A 17,640-nucleotide genomic window follows, 5' to 3' on the forward strand; every position below is an offset into this window, starting at 1 on the left:
TAGGTTCACCACTCTCTGGCTGAAGAAGTTTCTTCTTATCCCCATTCTAAAAGGGTCTTCCCTTTATTCTAAGGCTGTGCCCACAGGTCTTAGTCTCTCTACCAATGCAAACATCTTTCCAACATCCACTCTGTCCAGGCCATTCCGTATTCTGTAAGTTTAAATTAGATCACCCTCATCCTTCTAAACTCCATTCAGTATAGACCCTGTATCCTCAAATGTTCCTTATATCTTAAAGCTTTTCATTCCTGGAACCATTCTCATGAACGTCCTCTAACATGCTCCAGGACCAATACATCCTTCCTGAGATACACGCCCAAAACTGCACACAATATTCCAAATGTGGTCTGACTAGAGACTTATAGAGCCTCAGAAGTACATCCTGTTTTCATATTCAAGTCCTCTAAAACTAAATGTAAACATTGCATTTCCTTTCCTAACTACTGACTCAACCTGTAAGTTTACCTTGGGAGAATCCTGGACTAGAACTCCCAAGTCTCTTTGCACTTCAGACTTCTTAATTTTCTTCCAATTTAGAAAACAGTCTATGCTTCTATTCTTCTTAACAAAGTGCATGACCTCACACTTTCCCATGTTGTACTCAATCTGCCATTTCTTTGCCTCCCAGCCTCAATACTACCAGTCCCTCTACATATCTTTGTATTGTTGGCAAACTTAGCCAGAATGCCCTCAGTTCCTTAATCTAGACCGTTAATGTACAAAGTGAAAACACTGACCCTTGCAGAACACCACTTGTCACCGGCTGTCATCCTGAGAAGAACCCTTTTATCCCCTATCTGTGCTTTCTGCCAGACAGCCAAGCTTCTATCCATGCTAACACCTTGCCTTGAACACCGTGGGCCCTTATCTTACATTGGTTCAATGAAAACAATGAGGTAACCCAGAAATAATTGGAGAAAAATAAAACCTCTAAGAAATTTACCTTAATATCAAGTCATCACTGTCCAAGCATGATGTCTACAGAAGTAGCTACAGGACTATGCAAATCAAGGTCAGAGAGGGGCATGACAAGGCAAAATCTGTTAGAGAAGGGTTTCTTTCTGTGCTGTCCATCTCTATGACTCTAATTAACTTTCATCCATCAATGAGAAAGAAGAGTCAATAAGTTGTCACAGATCACACCAACAAATGCTCTCCTGATAACCAGTCATGCTGTTAGAAACAACAAATGCTATCAAATTCCTGCCTGCCAGGAAATATCCAAGAGTTGACACTATCCCTGCTGAGGTCTACAAGGTTGGAGGTCAGAACTTGGGCAAGAAACTCATAACTCATAACTCTTCCAGTCCAGTTTACAACAAGGAGCCATCCAGAAAGAGTTCAAAGATGTCTCCACAGTCCACTTGTACAACTGGAAAGGAACTTGCCAATCTTGTATCAATCACAGAATTATCTCCATCCTCTCCATTACCAGTAAAACCTTCACCAAAATTCTGCTTAACTGCTTAATGCAATATCCCAACCAAGGTCTTGTACCATAGAATGAGTACAGTTTCAGCGAAGTTTTAAGAGCACCTGATATGCAGTTAGACAGCTTCAGGAGAAATGCTAAGAACAGAATTTGTTGACCTGACCAAGACCTTTGATACGGTCACCTGTGAGGGCCTATGGAAGGTACTAGAGAAATGTGGCTGCCCTGTGAAAGTCTTTGCAATGATTTAAGTTTCATGAAGTCATGCTTGCACATGTCTTAGGTGGGAATGGGTCTCCTGACCCATTCCCAGTAATGTAGTTAGACAGAGCTACATGCTAGTGTCAGCCATTTTCAGCATGCTTTACTCAGCTATGGTCAATAATGCCTTCCATGTTGGTGATTCTGACCTCAAAATCAGATGTTGCATGGTTGGGAAGCTGATTAATCTGAAATAATTCCAGACACAAAACAATGTTTCTGGGAATGTGCGACATAATTTGCTCTTTGCAAATGATTGTGCACTAACTGCTGGTTCTGAATGGACTTGTTCTCCAATGCATTTTGCAACTTTGTCCTTATAATCACGATGAATAAAGAAGCAGGAATGTATCAACCAACTCCAGGAAATTCCCATCTTAACCCAGTTTTTAGTTCACAACCAGAACGTGCTTTGTACAAACATGTTAGTGTTTGGGCACAGAGATCGTGTGCATTCCTGGCTTGGTGGGGAGGGATGTTGGTTGAGTTGAAAATAACATTTTTTGTGTAGCAAAGAGAGGATGACCATCTTTATAATGAATATAAGTCATACTATGCATTCTCACTGGGGAGACAGACCATTCAAGTTACGCTGTATCTTCAACCACATCAGCATTCTTAGGACAGTTATTCAGCATTTGTTAATTTTAATATGTATGCAGATTCACTATGGTGTAAAACTATTTCTGATCTTGTTCTTTGTATTGCATTAATACTTTCCATCTTACCATCTGACAGAGGACACAGTCCAGAAAGAATGCTGATTAATGTTGTTTTCCCAGTTCCGCTGTGACCCAGTAGTGCTGTGATCTGATCTTGATAAATATCAAATGACAAACCTGAAATAAAGTATATTACACACATAAAGACATTCTAATTTTTTTTGGTCCCTCAGAAGAAAGTAACATTATTTTCTCAGTCCTAATGTATCAGTCACCAACTATGAGGCCAAAGAAAGTTTTATCCATTCTGAACTAGGGCAGCCTCATACAATGCTGAAGGTCATCTGTCCAGTGAACCTGTAAGTGCTCTTTTGCAGGAACTATTTAAATGTTCCATTCTGTGCTTTTCCCTCATGTTTATTCAATTCTATTTGCAAAGTTATTATTGAATATGCAACCTTCAACCTTTCAGGCAGTGGATTCTAAATCATAATGAAGTGTAAAAAAAAGGATTTTTCTTCATCTCCCCTCTGATCTTCATTTGTCCTAATTTGCTGAGAGGGTCCTTATGGTCTCCCATCATAGACCACTAATAATAAATGTTATAGTATGGCCTGAAAGCAGATTCCCCATTTTTGCCACGATAGTATGTTCAAGGAGCCAACAGGATAGAATAGGGAGAAAATATAAAAATACTGAATAGAGGAAGCTTCAGTTTCAAAAATAAAATTCTAATTATGTTCTTCAGTTAAACTGGAACAAAGGAGTTTTGAATTACAATGAGTAGCTTGTGTCATGTCAGAGGAAGCAGTTGCTCAGAAATTTAACTCAAGGTAAAATATCTCAATGGCATGGTACGTTACATGCTAAAATGACACTTACTAATGTCAAATAGTATTAAAATTAGTCACTTAAAGAAAAGTAATACTTTATTAGCATATAAATGCATAGCAGACAAGGCACAGCAGTTTCTTATTTTTGAACTGAACAAAATTACCTGCCATTGCATTGGAACAAAAATTAATAATGAAGCAATCACTCTAACAGAGGATTACCAGAGACACAAACCTTTCAGTGCTTCTACTTTTTTCTCTTTTCCTTTATATAACTTGTGAACACCTTTTAACCTTAAAAAGAACCACAGTCATTGAGGATTGCACTCATTATTGAATAATGTTTTCTTAATAAATAGATAACTGTACCAAAAAATGTAATTTCATATTACAAAAATGTATTTTCTTAGCCAGTAGTCCCTCCCATTCTGATTAAAAGCCAAACAGGATAGAAAGAAATTGGAATGACTGACTCACATATTTGCTGTAGACAAATTTTAACAATATTATTCAGCATTTCTAGCAGTGGAATTCTTTTGTAGTTAGTATATATGGAAAAGTGAAGTACAATAAAAGCAGTGCTTTCATCTGCAAGCAAAGATGATTTCTGGAATTTTGAAACCAACTCTGTAGATGAGAAGAAGTCCCTAATTTATGTGTTAGGAACGTAGTCAATTAATTAAATTTACATAGAATGTGAATGAGCAGCACAGAAATAGGCTGTTCAGCTCAACATGCGCTTGCCAGTGTTTATATTCAATGGCAGCTTCTTCTCACATTTCATTCAACTCCATCAGCAAATCTTTTACTCTTCCCTCATGACTAGCTCCCCTAAGTGCATTCATATTGTTTGTCTCAACCACTCCTTCTAACCACACTCTGGATAAACAGGCTTCTCCTGAAACTGCAGAAGATTTAAGATAGTTATCAATTTCCCTTGCCTCGGTTCAAGATGGTCTTAATTCACTCTTAGTTAGCCTGGGTGTAGAATCTTTGTCCTACTTGCTGACCAACTTGTAAATGGGGTAAATATTAATAGATAAATAAAGTAAAAGATAAAGTGTGAACATCACATCATTAATGACAATATACACTGAATATCCATTTGCCTTTAAAATTAACATATCTTCAGTCAGAGGCATTTGAAGTGAGATAACTAATGAATCTTGCACCTTAATTCAATTCTGTCTGTTTGACAACTGTATATGAAATATCATACAATAATTTTCTAACATTTGTATATTGCCATCATATTATGAAAGTTATTTGTTTAATTCAAAAGTTTTATCTTATAATAAATAACCTAAGAAATCTGTTCTCCAAAAGGCACTTTCATCCTTAGTGGGCCGATCATCTATTATTTGAGAATTTCAGAAACTAGTTGTGTATTACTTTGCTCGTAAGTTTATTCTTTTAATCTGCACATAATGATAGTTATCACCTTTTGGAACAGACAGGAAATTGAACTGGATTTCTTGTGTTATCTCTTGTTAAGGGGCAATTACATAGAACACCATTTTGCTCACAGTATGCATACTAATTTACAGAGTTCATGGCAAATTATTTTGCACATTATTGAATAAGGACATTGCTGTAATTCAATTTTTGGCACCCAAGCTTACCCATATATTATTCTATTAGGTCTATACATCTTCCCTGTGTAATAATGTAATTCACAAGCCAAAAAACATTACTTCATAACACAGTTTAACATCTACTTAGACATTAATAAAACCACAAAGTGGAGTACTTAGCATAGTTCTGCCACAGTTACATTAGAATCCAGGAAGTCCATCAGTTAAAATGGCAAGGTCTTCAATACCATGTCAAACTTCAAAATGAGTTCATTTTTAGATGCTGTTCATACCTGATTGCTTCTTTTCCTTTAAGTTCTGCAGGCACTGCTTCCACCACCTCATTAAATACAGGTCCAAGGCCAAACTCATTTTCACTAATTGAATCAATGTTAACATAATGTTTTTGTTTATGGAACCAGTATGAGGGTTTAAGGAAGTAGAAAAAGGGTTGACGTTGCCCAAATTCACCTAAATATACAAAGGAAGGTAACTAATAATAAAACATGCTGAATGAGAAATAATAAATACTAAAATATTATGAAATTTCTTCATTATTGAAACAAAGATTAAACAACTACATACTTATTAAAAGCACTAATCACACAGAACATAGCAGCAATGATAGAATTATCTTGGACTAACAGGGAGAAAGTGCAGTTTTTGAAACATTCTATTTCTAATGCAATAGAGGACTTTAAAGAAGATTTTGAAATCAAACAACTTAATTGTACACAGCCTACCCATACCAGAACACACAATGACACTGAGTCTATCTCAGTAAATAGAACTTGCAAAGGTACACCAAAAGGTCAAGCAGACAAGTAAAATGTTAATTTACTTTATTATCCTTAGTTAGGAACGTAATTTTTCTCTTGCATTCAGCATGTAACTCAAATCAAAATGCTCTGTACAATGCAATTTTGCTGTACGTCTCCATGACTTTGCAATGCAGTTTTTAGAAAGACTGCATAAGGCACAATAAGATATGAAGTGTAATACTTGTGCCGTATTCCATTTCTGCAGTATTCCATATGTGCCCCTAGATATTATCCTCTGTACAAAACTGTAGATACGTAAGTGCTTTAAGTGCATTTCATCTGCAAATAGGGTTGTATTGTTCAAGTAATATTTAATTTATAGTAATGCTCCTGTTTCAATGAATAATGATCATTTAAAGCACATAGAAATATTTAAAAACATAGAAAATAAATTCCAGTTTAGCTTTCAAAACAAGTGAGTCAAGAGTAATACAGCATACAACAAGTGGTTTAAAAAATTCAGACCGACATAATCTGAAGTATTCAAGTTGACTAAAGTTCTAGCCCAGCACACAGGGAAAATCTATTTCTCTAATCAATGAAGAGCTGACTGATTCAATACTGAATACACATAATAATTCCTTTTCAACACTCTCACTTTTAAACAATGACCAATCAAATATTCTTTTGCAGGATGAAGTACATTTGTGAAACTGGCAAGGATCATGACTCACGCACGAATTTACGAACTACAGTTATTTCATTTCAGTTGTCGAACGGCAGCTAGTAATTCCTCCTGGCAAATTAAATACATAGTTTCTCATGTGTATCTGAAAGATGAAATCACTGGTTTACTTGCATATTTACATACCTGGGAGAACTTGGTCAAGGTATACAGCAATAAGTAGATACAGGAAACTGTCGAGGACTAACATGAAAAGAGGTATGTATAAAGGGAATGGGCTTGCTGACAGATTTGAGGGCTGAGCACCATCACCAATAGCTTCAAGAAGCACAACCTAACAAAAACAAAGAGTTGTAATTAAAATACAATTCAGCAAGAAGTAAGGCAAGTTTGTTGTATACAATGTGAATGATAGTCGACAGAAAAATAACAAAATTTAATCAGTTTGTAAACAGTTTTCGGAGCGGTAGGAAAGAGAAAAAGAGAGAAAATTTCCACTGACAGCAACCAACAGTGCAGTAATCAAATTTATATTATTATAGCTGCCAGTCTATCCAGAAGATATGTTGTACACAATGGACACAGTGGCAATTTTGGCCAAAAACACCCACTCAAATTCCAAATGTCAGAAATAACTTAGATAAGATTAATAGTAACAGCAGATAGTAAACTTCAAAATCACACAGCATTGCAATTCAAGGTCAACAAAAACTAATAAAATCAGTTCAACTCCATAATGAAATTTTGAGGAAATCATGGATGGGTAATTATAATGTACAGATATTAAATTATTGTTCATATTATTTTCATTTACAACTCATTTTCATGAGTCTGAGGAATATATTTTACTAGAGTAACTGGCACATTTGTTTCATGAAAAATTATTCCAATATAATGTACCAACTTGGTGGAAACAATTCCCAAAGGACAAAAATACCAAGCTCAGTTTTGCCATGCAAGATATAGGAAGAAGTAATCAATTGTTTTTGACATGGATAAAACCAGTTTTGGCCATAAACAGTTAAAGCCAAGTAGCAGGGGAGAATCTGCTAAAATTAAACATGAAGGAGAAAACTCCACCCTCTTTGTGACCCCAGTTCTCCAAAAGCTTCTCTGTAGCCAGTGTGGTAAAGGCAAGACTAGGAAAAGACTGCATGCCAGACCAAGCAGTCAAATAAACAATGCAAAAGATCAAATTCTACTTAATATGGAAATTCAGTTAAGCAAAATATCATGGCTACTCATGGTGTATTAACTAATAAAGTGCCTTCTGCATTACTGATGTTGACATTCTACAATATAGGTAATATCATATGATAGTTTTGAAATTGGTGTACGCAAATCACCTAATGCTAATCAACATTGAAGTTTGTTAGCTTCAATGTTAATTTTGCCCAAAACCCAGCCCAACATTTTTTGAAAAGTAGAAAAATAACTGAAATTAAAAGAACCAATTGTATTCCCATTTTACACAATCAGATTAAGGACTTTAACACAATATCATTCAGTACAACAATAAACATTAAAAGAAGCAGGATCGTTAGTTTTACGTTCTGCTTTTAACTCGGCTCCTTTCACGGTGAATGTGAGATACACCAATGCCCATAGCATTGTGTGGCAAAAGCCATTTTAAGCCTGACTTCATTTAAATTTTCAAATCCAACTCCTGTTAAAGATAGCAAGAATGATGCAATGGCTAGTGAGTAAGGTGTGGGAAATTCTGGTGAATAAATGGAGTGATTAACCATATCTGCCCAACAAAATCAGTTTCCTGCATCTGAGTACCTGTGCAATTCCAATGGCTAAGGCACTAGGGGAAAATATACATAGTCCCCACACAGCAGACACTGGAAAGTCTCTGACCAGGATTGTAGGAAGGCTAAACAATCCAAAACCCATGAGCATTAAGGATCCAACCAAACCAGCAATCTTCTGATTCTTAAAAAGCGGAGTCAACAAAAATGAAAAGGGAATCTGTAAAAGAAAAGATTTACATTTTAAAGTTATAGTCCATTTTGACTTGAGTTTCTCTTACTGTGATCTAACATTTTCAATCCATTACACGTATGTACAAAGAAATCAGAGCACAAAAAAATGCTAATTGACCAATCAAGTCCATCCTTTCCAAAATATTTGTAAGTTAAATTTGTAAAAATCTATGTAGCTCTTAGTCCAGAATGGTTACATCCATGCATAGTAAAACAAGCTCAGAAATACAGACAACAGATATATATATATATTTATACATAGTTATTTAAAAAACAAATCAGTAAGTGACACTGATCAGAGTACAGCCTATATTATTCTCACTTTGTTTTTAGGAAGGGAACAAAATCAAGCCAAAGAATGTAAACCTCTCAGCTTCGCATCAGCAGTAAAAAACAAAGTGGAGTGTTTACTCAAACAAGTAATAATGGAATATCTAGCAACTATAACACATAAGAGGAGTCAGTCAATGGAAGTTTCAAAAGGGGAAATCATGCTTGACCAATATGAATCAACTCTCTGAAGAATGATACACACTTGAGTGCTTATGAAAAAGACACATTTTGTCAAAGTTTTTCATCTTGCATTCATCAGGGTAGTTCACAAGAATACCATTATAAAGTGAAAACAACATTTATACAATATGAAAGGTGAGTGATGATTGGATGGCATGTCGACCTTAATAAATGGATATGTCGCCATGCAGGATACATGAGTTAGTTGATGATTGACAGTTAACTGCCAAGTCTTGTTTAAATTTTAAGCAAGTCAGGTTGACTCTAACTGGTCAAGGTCCAGAGGACGACAGGCATTTCTTTCGTTGACTTGAAACACTTGCAATGTGTATCCATGTTTTTCTGTCTACAAAGAACAGGGTCCCACGTATTCATATTTAGCTGCCAGTACACACAAGTGCAGTGCAGTGCAGTGTGAGTCTGACTGACAATCTTAAATTGGTTGTCAACATGATTCTTTGCACACTCAAGATTATTTAGCAAATGTTACCCAAATGCCAGAGTCATAAGTTGAACAGTGTACTTTAAATCTTGCAAACACAGACTGGTCAGATAGCTGGTCACTACCTTTTTTTATTACAAACAGCCAAATAGATACATTCGGTCAGTCCCTTTGGGGTATGTGATCTACACACCAAGCATCACTCTACCACTGAGATTCTATACCACATTATTCATTCATTTGATAGGCAAAACTCCTTTCTGGCTTGATAATAGCATCCCATTAGTGGCAAACCCCTCTCATTGTTCCAGCTTAGTCTCAGTGCAAAAGACCTAGCTTCACCTGAGCTAGTTTGGGCCTGTATTCACTAGCATTTAGAAGGCTGAGAGGGGATCTGATTGAAACTTAGACAGATAAGGTGCAGGGAGAATGTTTTCCCTGATTTTGAGTCGAGAACCAGAAGTCTCAGTCGCAGAATACAGGGCTCCATTTAGGAGTGAGATGAGGAAGAATGTCTACAATCAAAGGGTAATGAACCTGTGGAAGGCTGCGGAGGCCAGGTTACTGAATATATTCAAGAAAGAAAAATATATATTTTCGATGTTAAAGGCATCAACTGGAGTGGAAAGAAAGTGGGCAGATGGCATTGAGATAGATGAGTAGCCATGATCACACAGAATGGCAGAACAGGTTCAAAGGGTCAAAAGGGACACTCGCACATAGTTTCTATGTTTCAACGTTTCATTAATCTGACATAGTGAATGATAAAACAAATCATGTCAATTAAAAGTACTCTATCCAAAATGTATTGCATAACTTGTCATATTGAAATTAAGGGCATGCACTGAACTAAACACATTGATTTTAATCTTGAATTTATGTTTACGTTTCAGCACTGATTAAAATTGGAGTATGACTTACTATGGAAATCCCAAACAAGAATAGCAATGGAAAGACGATCAATATGCTGCTTCTTGGAAACAGAGATGTCTGAGTGGCAATGACGGCCATCAGCAAGGACAGAATGAAAATTAAAACCATGTAGAGCAAGCCCCACGAAAGCCTGAAAATGAAAGGATTAGTCCATGATTAACAATGCATAAGCAGGAAAATAAGGAATACCTGTTACAAACTAGCATTCCATCTTTTTGCAAGCTATGTTCTCAAGGGAATATTATTTATTGATACTTATAAAAATTACTCATTCAAGCTATACAACCTATCAATCTATAGCACAGAGCCCTTTTGCTGTTATGCAGCCACAGAAACTCATGTTTATCAGTTTTTGTTGTGCACACAAGATAAGCTGTTCAACAAGAAAAATATTGGCTAATAGCTGTTTGAGCCACAGTCATCATCTGGTCACCGAGATTTTTCCCAACATTACAAGATGCATCTTCTTTCTTTACCCAAGAAGCCTTTCCTGAATTATATATGGTGTGTGAAACCATCAACTCAGAGGCTTGCTTTTCTCAAAACACTTAAAACTTCCAGATGATATTAAATTTACTCAGTGAATTTTATTTTAACCGCTGGAAAAACAAGTTCAATCTTGCTTCTGAAAACCAGATGTCATGTTGGATTACAATGATTTCAGTTATCGGGGCTGAGCTGATGGATCTAAAGGTTAGCAGGCACAGAATGCTCAACTGTCTCCTTCTTTGATTCTATCATTTTCAATGAAACAAAAATACTGACAAGTGAAGAAATCTACATGTCTTTTACAAAGCATAGAAAGAGTAAAGAAGTTTAAGTTCATATAAAATAACTTTCAGGACTGTAATCAATCTGAGTTATTTTTTGTAATCTAGACTCTTTATCACAATTTTCAAAACTTTTAAACATCTATTTGAAGAAAACTCTTAAGGATTGCTAGTTATTTATGTACTAATATTACAGCAATTTCAGGCATGGGCATATTTAGGCTTAAACATGAAAGTTTTGCAAAAATAAAAGTGATGGCGCTGTCTGCCTCAAAATAGGATTACACTCTTAAGGATTGCTAGTTATTTATGTACTAATATTACAGCAATTTCAGGCATGGGCATATTTAGGCTTAAACATGAAAGTTTTGCAAAAATACAAGTGATGGCGCTGTCTGCCTCACAATAGGATTACACTGAATCTCATTAATTTGTTGCATTTGTGAGATAGTCATGAACAAAATTACAACACTTATAGAAAATTAAGTCTTAGCCATTTTGGTCTAAGTACTGTTTAAAAGTCATGCTATGTGTTAATTATTATCAAAGTATCTGTCTGACACAGAAAATTAACCCCCACAGAATCCCTACACTGCAGATGCAGGCCATTCAGCCCAACAAGTCCTCACTAACCTTCTGATGTCCCACCCTGACCCCTACCCTGTCCCTACAACCTGCAATTCTCATGGCTAATCCACCTTGCCTGTACATCCCTAGACACTATGGGTAATTTAGCATGGCCAATCCATCTAACCTGCACAGACATAGGGAGAACGTGCAAACTCCACACAGACAGTCGTCCAAGGGTGGAATCAAACCTGGGCCCTGCCACTGTGAGGCAGCAGTGCTAATCATTGAGTCTCTGTGCTGCCCCACAAAAGTATAAGACATATTGTGTAGTCATATAGATTTTAATTCTTGGAGGTGTTAAAAATGTAAAAATCTAAAACAATTTTTCAAATTTTGACGTGTGTAACGTTGTGAGGAGCATGGAAAGCAGCTGCTCCCTTCAGTTGAAGGGTCAACATGATGAGACATAAGGTTTAGAGAGGATTTGGAAAAAAGGTCACCGAGGGTGGTGGGAGTCTGGGAGGGTGGTTGAGATGGGTAACTTCACAACCTTTAAAAATACTTGGATGAGCACTTGAAATGTCACAACATTTAAGGCTCTGGGACAAATGCTGGAAAGTGGGACTGGTGGAAATTTAGTGTAGACTTGATGCATAAAGGACCTCTTCTATACTGTATGGTTTATGATTTCCCTTCTCTTCACTTATCTCTCTGTAGCTTAGCTGGTATTGAATTCATCCCCTCTAATTTTCACTTGCTCCTTGTCACTGCGCTGTTAAATTTATAATCCTTCAATATGACTAGTTAAGAAGACAGCACAGCTGTTTATTCAGGTTCCAAAGACCTGGTCTCCATTGCTGTGACATCAACAACCTCACTTTTAGCAACTTGCCTTGCCTAAAAGATTTACGTCAAACATGCCAGCATGTATAGCTTACCTGTTTTGACCATTTCATTTCCTATCATTTGTGGTTCCTCTTAAAAGAAAACCAGTACCAAAGTTTGCATAACACTTATTTTAACTAATGCACAAAGTAATGAACTAATTTTGGCTCACCAGAAAGCAGAGTCATAAAGTCCCATCACCTTCATCACATCTTTCACTTCCTTTTTTTCTGTTACAAGGTTGATCAGCAGAAAATTGATAAAGGGCACAAAAGCAATAACAAAATAGAGAGAAGTGACAAAATGTGAAAAGATATCTGCACCAACATGACTTGGTAAGCCCATCATTTGTATGTGTAGAGGCATAATATCCTTCCAGACAGAATAATTGGTTTGTGTCTGTAAACAGAAATGGAAGCTGTTAAGTATAGTAAGATAGAAACGTGGGAAATTTAATAAAAAAACTAATACAAATCCATTTTGATCATTTCAATTTTAACTTAGAAAATTACAATTTTACAAATGTGTTACTGTATTTTTTTCCAATGCTTGGAAAAATAATAGATTCAGACTGTGAACAAAATTTGATCCATCTTTTAGCCCAGCTGCACAGTACAATTAACAATGATGACCAATAGACTATATAGGGGAGAAAGTGAGGACTGCAGATGCTAGAGATCAGAGCTGAAAAATGTGTTGCTGGAAAGCGCAGCAGGTCAGGCAGCATCCAAGGAGCAGGAGAATCGACGTTTCGGGCATCAGCCCTTCTTCAGGAATGAGGAAGGTGTGCCAAGCAGGCTAAGATAAAAGGTAGGGAGGAGGGACTTGGGGGAGGGGCGTTGGGAATGTGATAGGTGGAAGAAGGTTAAGGTGAGGGTGATAGGCCGGAGAGGAGAGGTCAGGAAGAAGATTGCAGGTCAAAAAGGCGGTGCTGAGTCCGAGGGTTGGGACTGAGATAAGGTGGGGGGAGGGGAAATGAGGAAGCTGGAGAAATCTGCATTCATCTCTGCATTCCCAACGCCCCTCCCCCAAGTCCCTCCTCCCTACCTTTTATCTTAGCCTGCTTGGCACACCTTCCTCATTCCTGAAGAAGGGCTTATGCCCGAAACGTGTATTCTCCTGCTCCTTGGATGCTGCCTGACCTGGTGCGCTTTTCCAACAACACATTTTTCAGCAATACACTACAGAATTATGTATAGAAATGGTATTTTGTAATGCTTCACCTGTCTTACTAAACACAACTTGGTGAAGAGCAAATTAATATGAATGCCCTCATTAGCTCAACATTGTGCAATATTTTCATGACTAATTGAAAACAAAAAATTTTAAAATTGGGGGTATCATTTATTTAAAAAACAAAAGAACAGCTGATGCTAGAAATCAGAACCAAAACAAAAATTGCTAGAAAACTCAACAGGTCAGTGTTAATGTTTCGGGTTCAGTGACCGTTCTTCAGAACACTGTATACTGAACCAAGATTTATTACAAGGATAGCATTAGAACTTATTTTAATAATAAATGAGTTTTACTCTGACAATCCTTTTGAAATCAAGTCATGAATTATCATTAGAGCAATATAGAGGCAAGTAAAGAGAACTATTTGAAAAGACTTGTCACCTTTTCAGACAAAAACTGTTAACCTAACTCAAAACATGTGCTTTTTATGATTAAAAAGGTAAAGTTGCCACAATCCTATCAGACCATATGGCTTCTCTCTCACTGGAGAGAGATAACTGGTGCAGCTTTAACTGCAGGATAACCATGCCTGTGATGAGAAGAGAGGTTGAGAAGAATCCTTCGTGGTAATCTTAGCCAGTGCAGGAATTTAACCCACTCTGTTGGCATCACTCTGTATTGCAAACCAGCCATCCAGCCAACAAAGCTTTTCTAACATTAAGAAGCTAACTGTACAAACAAGAATAATAACCACCTATATTGAATGACAGCCATTTTCTGGTCATGGAAATAATATCTATGATTAAATGTGATAGCTTTGTCAATTCAATACAACAACCCAGACAACCTAGTATATTAGCATGGCAAATTTACACCTTGTGAAACACTTGTTGCCAATTGGTTCCATTACAAAATACATTTGCGACTGTGACAATGGTAAGGTATTCCTCCTCAACCTTCTAAACCTGTCTGCATTGTTTTTCATGAATGATCACACTATCTTCTTCACTGTTAACCAGTTGGGACAGATTATATTTAACTATTCAAATTCTACCTGTACAGGCTAAAGAATCATTTGAAATGGCTAACCCCCATCCAAATTCCAATACCTCTGATGCCTGTTAAGGATTTGCCCTTTGTCTCCTCTGATTTCTCACCTATGTGCCAGATATATCAACTGAAAGCATTGTGAATGTCTAATTTATGCTGGTGGTATCCGGCACTGCATTGTTTGACCCTTCTGATTTCTTAATTTCTGCTATATTTGTCCATCATCAAGTTCTGGATCAAAAGAAATGTCTTCCAATTAAATTTTGTCTTTGGACCCTGCCACAAACATCACGGGCTTTTGCCTGAAACGTCGATTTTCCTGCTCCTCGGATGCTGCCTGAACTGCTGTGCTTTTCCAGAACCACTCTAATCCAGATCTGGTTTCCAGCATCTGCAGTCATTGTTTTTACCACAAACATCACTCCCCAGTCGCTGACTCCATTTTTTCCTGATAACTGTGTAATGTTCAACCAGATTGTCTGCTGCTTTGTCATATTTGACCACAACGTTCTTCCAACGTCTTAACTACAAAATCATTAAGATAGCCTATTTCCTTCCATAACATGATCCAACTCTGCCTAGCTCATCTGCTGTTGAAATTCTTTTTGTTACATCATTACCTGTAAACCTGACTGTTCTAACACACTCCTGATTAACCTCGCTTTCTTATTGTCCATAAACTTGAGACAACACAAAACCCTTACTATTCACATTCTACATGAAGTTACCTAGCACCGCAGTCCTCTCTGACTTACATTGGCTCCAGGTCAAGCAACAAATCAATTTCAAAAATTCGCATTCTTGTTTCCAAGCTCTTCTTCACCTTCGTTTTCTAACTCTGTAACTACCAGTAGTTTTACTGAGACATCTGAGGTCTCTGAAAAATATCCGAGATATTTGAGGCCTATTCTTAATTTGGCAATTCCAATCTAGTAAATGCAAAGAATTCAGTTGTTCTATCATTACCAACCACACTTTGAACCTCCATAATGTTAAGCTCTGGAATTCACTCTTGAAACTTTTCTGCTTTCTTATCTCTTTTCCCTTGTACAATCTTCCCAAAACTGACATTTTTGACCAAGCTTTTGGTCATCTGGCTTAATATTAAGTATCTATTATGTGATACTGATAAAACTTGTTTGGAATGCTCCTGCGAAAAACTTAGGTCCTTTTCACTGTGTTAAATGTGTGAAATTCTTAGATAATTTCCAGAAATACAAACAAGTTTAAAAATATTCTGAATTCTGTTTTACACCTTACATAAATACATCAGGGTACTTTGATTTGCCTGGACAGCACACAAAACAATACTTTTCACTATATCTCAGTACATGTGACAATAATAAATCAAATCAAATCAAAATTAGGTGATTAACTCAGTTCTGATGAAGGGTCACAAGACTTGATTAACTATGCTTTCTTCCCATAGATGCTGCCAGACCTTCTGAATTTTTCCTGCAATTTCTGTTTTTGTTGAAAAAGTAATTTCTATTACGCTGATTTAGTTTTAAAATTTACTTACTTGTTAAAATAAACTTTAGTTTATGAACAAATCTTGTGCAAAGTCTGTCATATTAAGATTCCATATTTATGGTCAAGTAATATTTAATCAGTGGATTGGGTTTCAGACTATTAGCCAATTGTAAGTTTCCTTTGGTTCATTATGTATAACAGCACTCATTACACATCATTACATCCAAGTATAATATAAGGATGTTAGTTTCCAAGGTTTTCTGCAATCTATCAGACACTAGACCTTTCACCTTATGCAAGCTTTTGACTCAACCTATTTACTTTAGACTAACCTTAATGATGGCAACATCAATATGTTTTTGTATTGTTGCAAATCCTGATAACAGGTACAATGCACCAGGACAGTCCTTCAGTTGACTTAAGGAGGCAGAATCCAAACGGCAACTTGCTGGGATAAATTTATTAGAAGACAATCTTTTTAATATAAAGTAACAATATTTTCATATAATCAAAATTGCTCAGAGCATTTAATTTCTCTATCATTATTTTCTAAACTAAAAAGATTTTTCTACACACATGTATATAACCACATGCAGCAAGGGCAGTTTTATTGAGTTTATATTTGGTGCCCAATTCAAAAGACTTAAGTTTAAACCATTAAAAGGAAAACAAAACTGAAGAATTTACACTTGACAAAGTAATTACATTTTACATGAAAATGAGTTTCTTATGGACACTTAGAAATCTAACTGTAGTTAACAGATAAAAATGTTAGACAACCAGAAATTTTTAACCAACAAATTGCGAGGTGTTGCATTTTGGGAAAGCAAATCTGAGCAGGACTTATACACTTAATGGTCAGGTCCTAGGGAGTGCTGCTGAACAAAGAGACATTGGAGTGCAGGTTCATAGCTCCTTGAAAGTGGAGTCGCAGGTAGATAGGATAGTGAAGAAGGCGTTTGGTATGCTTTCCTTTATTGGTCAGAGTATTGAGTACAGGAGTTGGGAGGTCATGTTGCGGCTGTACAGGACATTGGTTAGGCCACTGTTGGAATATTGCGTGCAATTCTGGTCTCCTTCTTCTCGGAAAGATGCTGTGAAACTTGAAAGGGTTCAGAAAAGATTTACAAGGATGTTGCCAGTGTTGGAGGATCGGAGCTACGGGGAGAGGCTGAATAGGCTGGGGCTGTTTTCCCTGGAGCATTAGAGGCTGAGGGGTGACCTTATAGAAGAGGCTGGTACAATTGCTGCATTTAAGAGGCATTTGGATGGGTATATGAATAGGAAGGGTTTGGAGGGATATGGGCCGGGTGCTGGCAGGTGGGACTAGATTGGTTTGGGATATCTGGTCGGCATGGACGGGTTGGACTGAAGGGTCTGTTTCCATGCTGTGCATCTCTATGACTCTATGACTCTAAACTGAAGCATAAACTGGTAGTCTTTCGTTAAGTTACATGGGAGGCGATAATCTAGTGGTACTATCTCGACTATTAATCAAGAAACTCAGCTAAACAATGCTATGATAGAGGGGTTCCATTTCGTGATGCACGGGCATCAGTATTGGGACAGGAAGGAACTGTATGATTGGGATGGGTGTCACCTGAACCAATTTGAATCCAGGATCCTAGTGGA

The 17,640-nt window shown here is 36.9% G+C and overlaps 1 protein-coding gene and 1 long non-coding RNA gene across 3 annotated transcripts in view; one reads left to right on the forward strand and one right to left on the reverse strand.

The window, feature by feature from the left end:
- Positions 1 to 10,118, forward strand: part of LOC122562144 — a 13,019-nt gene extending 2,901 nt beyond the window's left edge. Inside the window, exons 2-3 of the long non-coding RNA XR_006315244.1 lie at positions 8,530 to 8,844; positions 10,045 to 10,118. This is a non-coding gene — a long non-coding RNA (uncharacterized LOC122562144). The remainder of the gene's footprint in view (positions 1 to 8,529; positions 8,845 to 10,044) is intronic.
- The window catches only part of abca5 (ATP-binding cassette, sub-family A (ABC1), member 5), an 83,427-nt gene that overhangs the window by 45,624 nt on the left and 20,163 nt on the right, over positions 1 to 17,640 (reverse strand). For both annotated transcript variants that reach the window (XM_043714725.1, XM_043714726.1), the window contains exons 4-11: positions 16,341 to 16,456; positions 12,482 to 12,708; positions 10,073 to 10,214; positions 7,994 to 8,182; positions 6,395 to 6,542; positions 5,056 to 5,233; positions 3,424 to 3,482; positions 2,422 to 2,532 (exon numbers count right to left, since the gene is read on the reverse strand). In XM_043714725.1, the coding sequence (XP_043570660.1) occupies positions 2,422 to 2,532; positions 3,424 to 3,482; positions 5,056 to 5,233; positions 6,395 to 6,542; positions 7,994 to 8,182; positions 10,073 to 10,214; positions 12,482 to 12,708; positions 16,341 to 16,456 (1,170 nt within the window). The remainder of the gene's footprint in view (positions 1 to 2,421; positions 2,533 to 3,423; positions 3,483 to 5,055; positions 5,234 to 6,394; positions 6,543 to 7,993; positions 8,183 to 10,072; positions 10,215 to 12,481; positions 12,709 to 16,340; positions 16,457 to 17,640) is intronic.

The sequence above is a fragment of the Chiloscyllium plagiosum genome, chromosome 24, assembly GCF_004010195.1.
Source record: "Chiloscyllium plagiosum isolate BGI_BamShark_2017 chromosome 24, ASM401019v2, whole genome shotgun sequence".
Lineage (NCBI taxonomy): Eukaryota > Metazoa > Chordata > Chondrichthyes > Orectolobiformes > Hemiscylliidae > Chiloscyllium > Chiloscyllium plagiosum.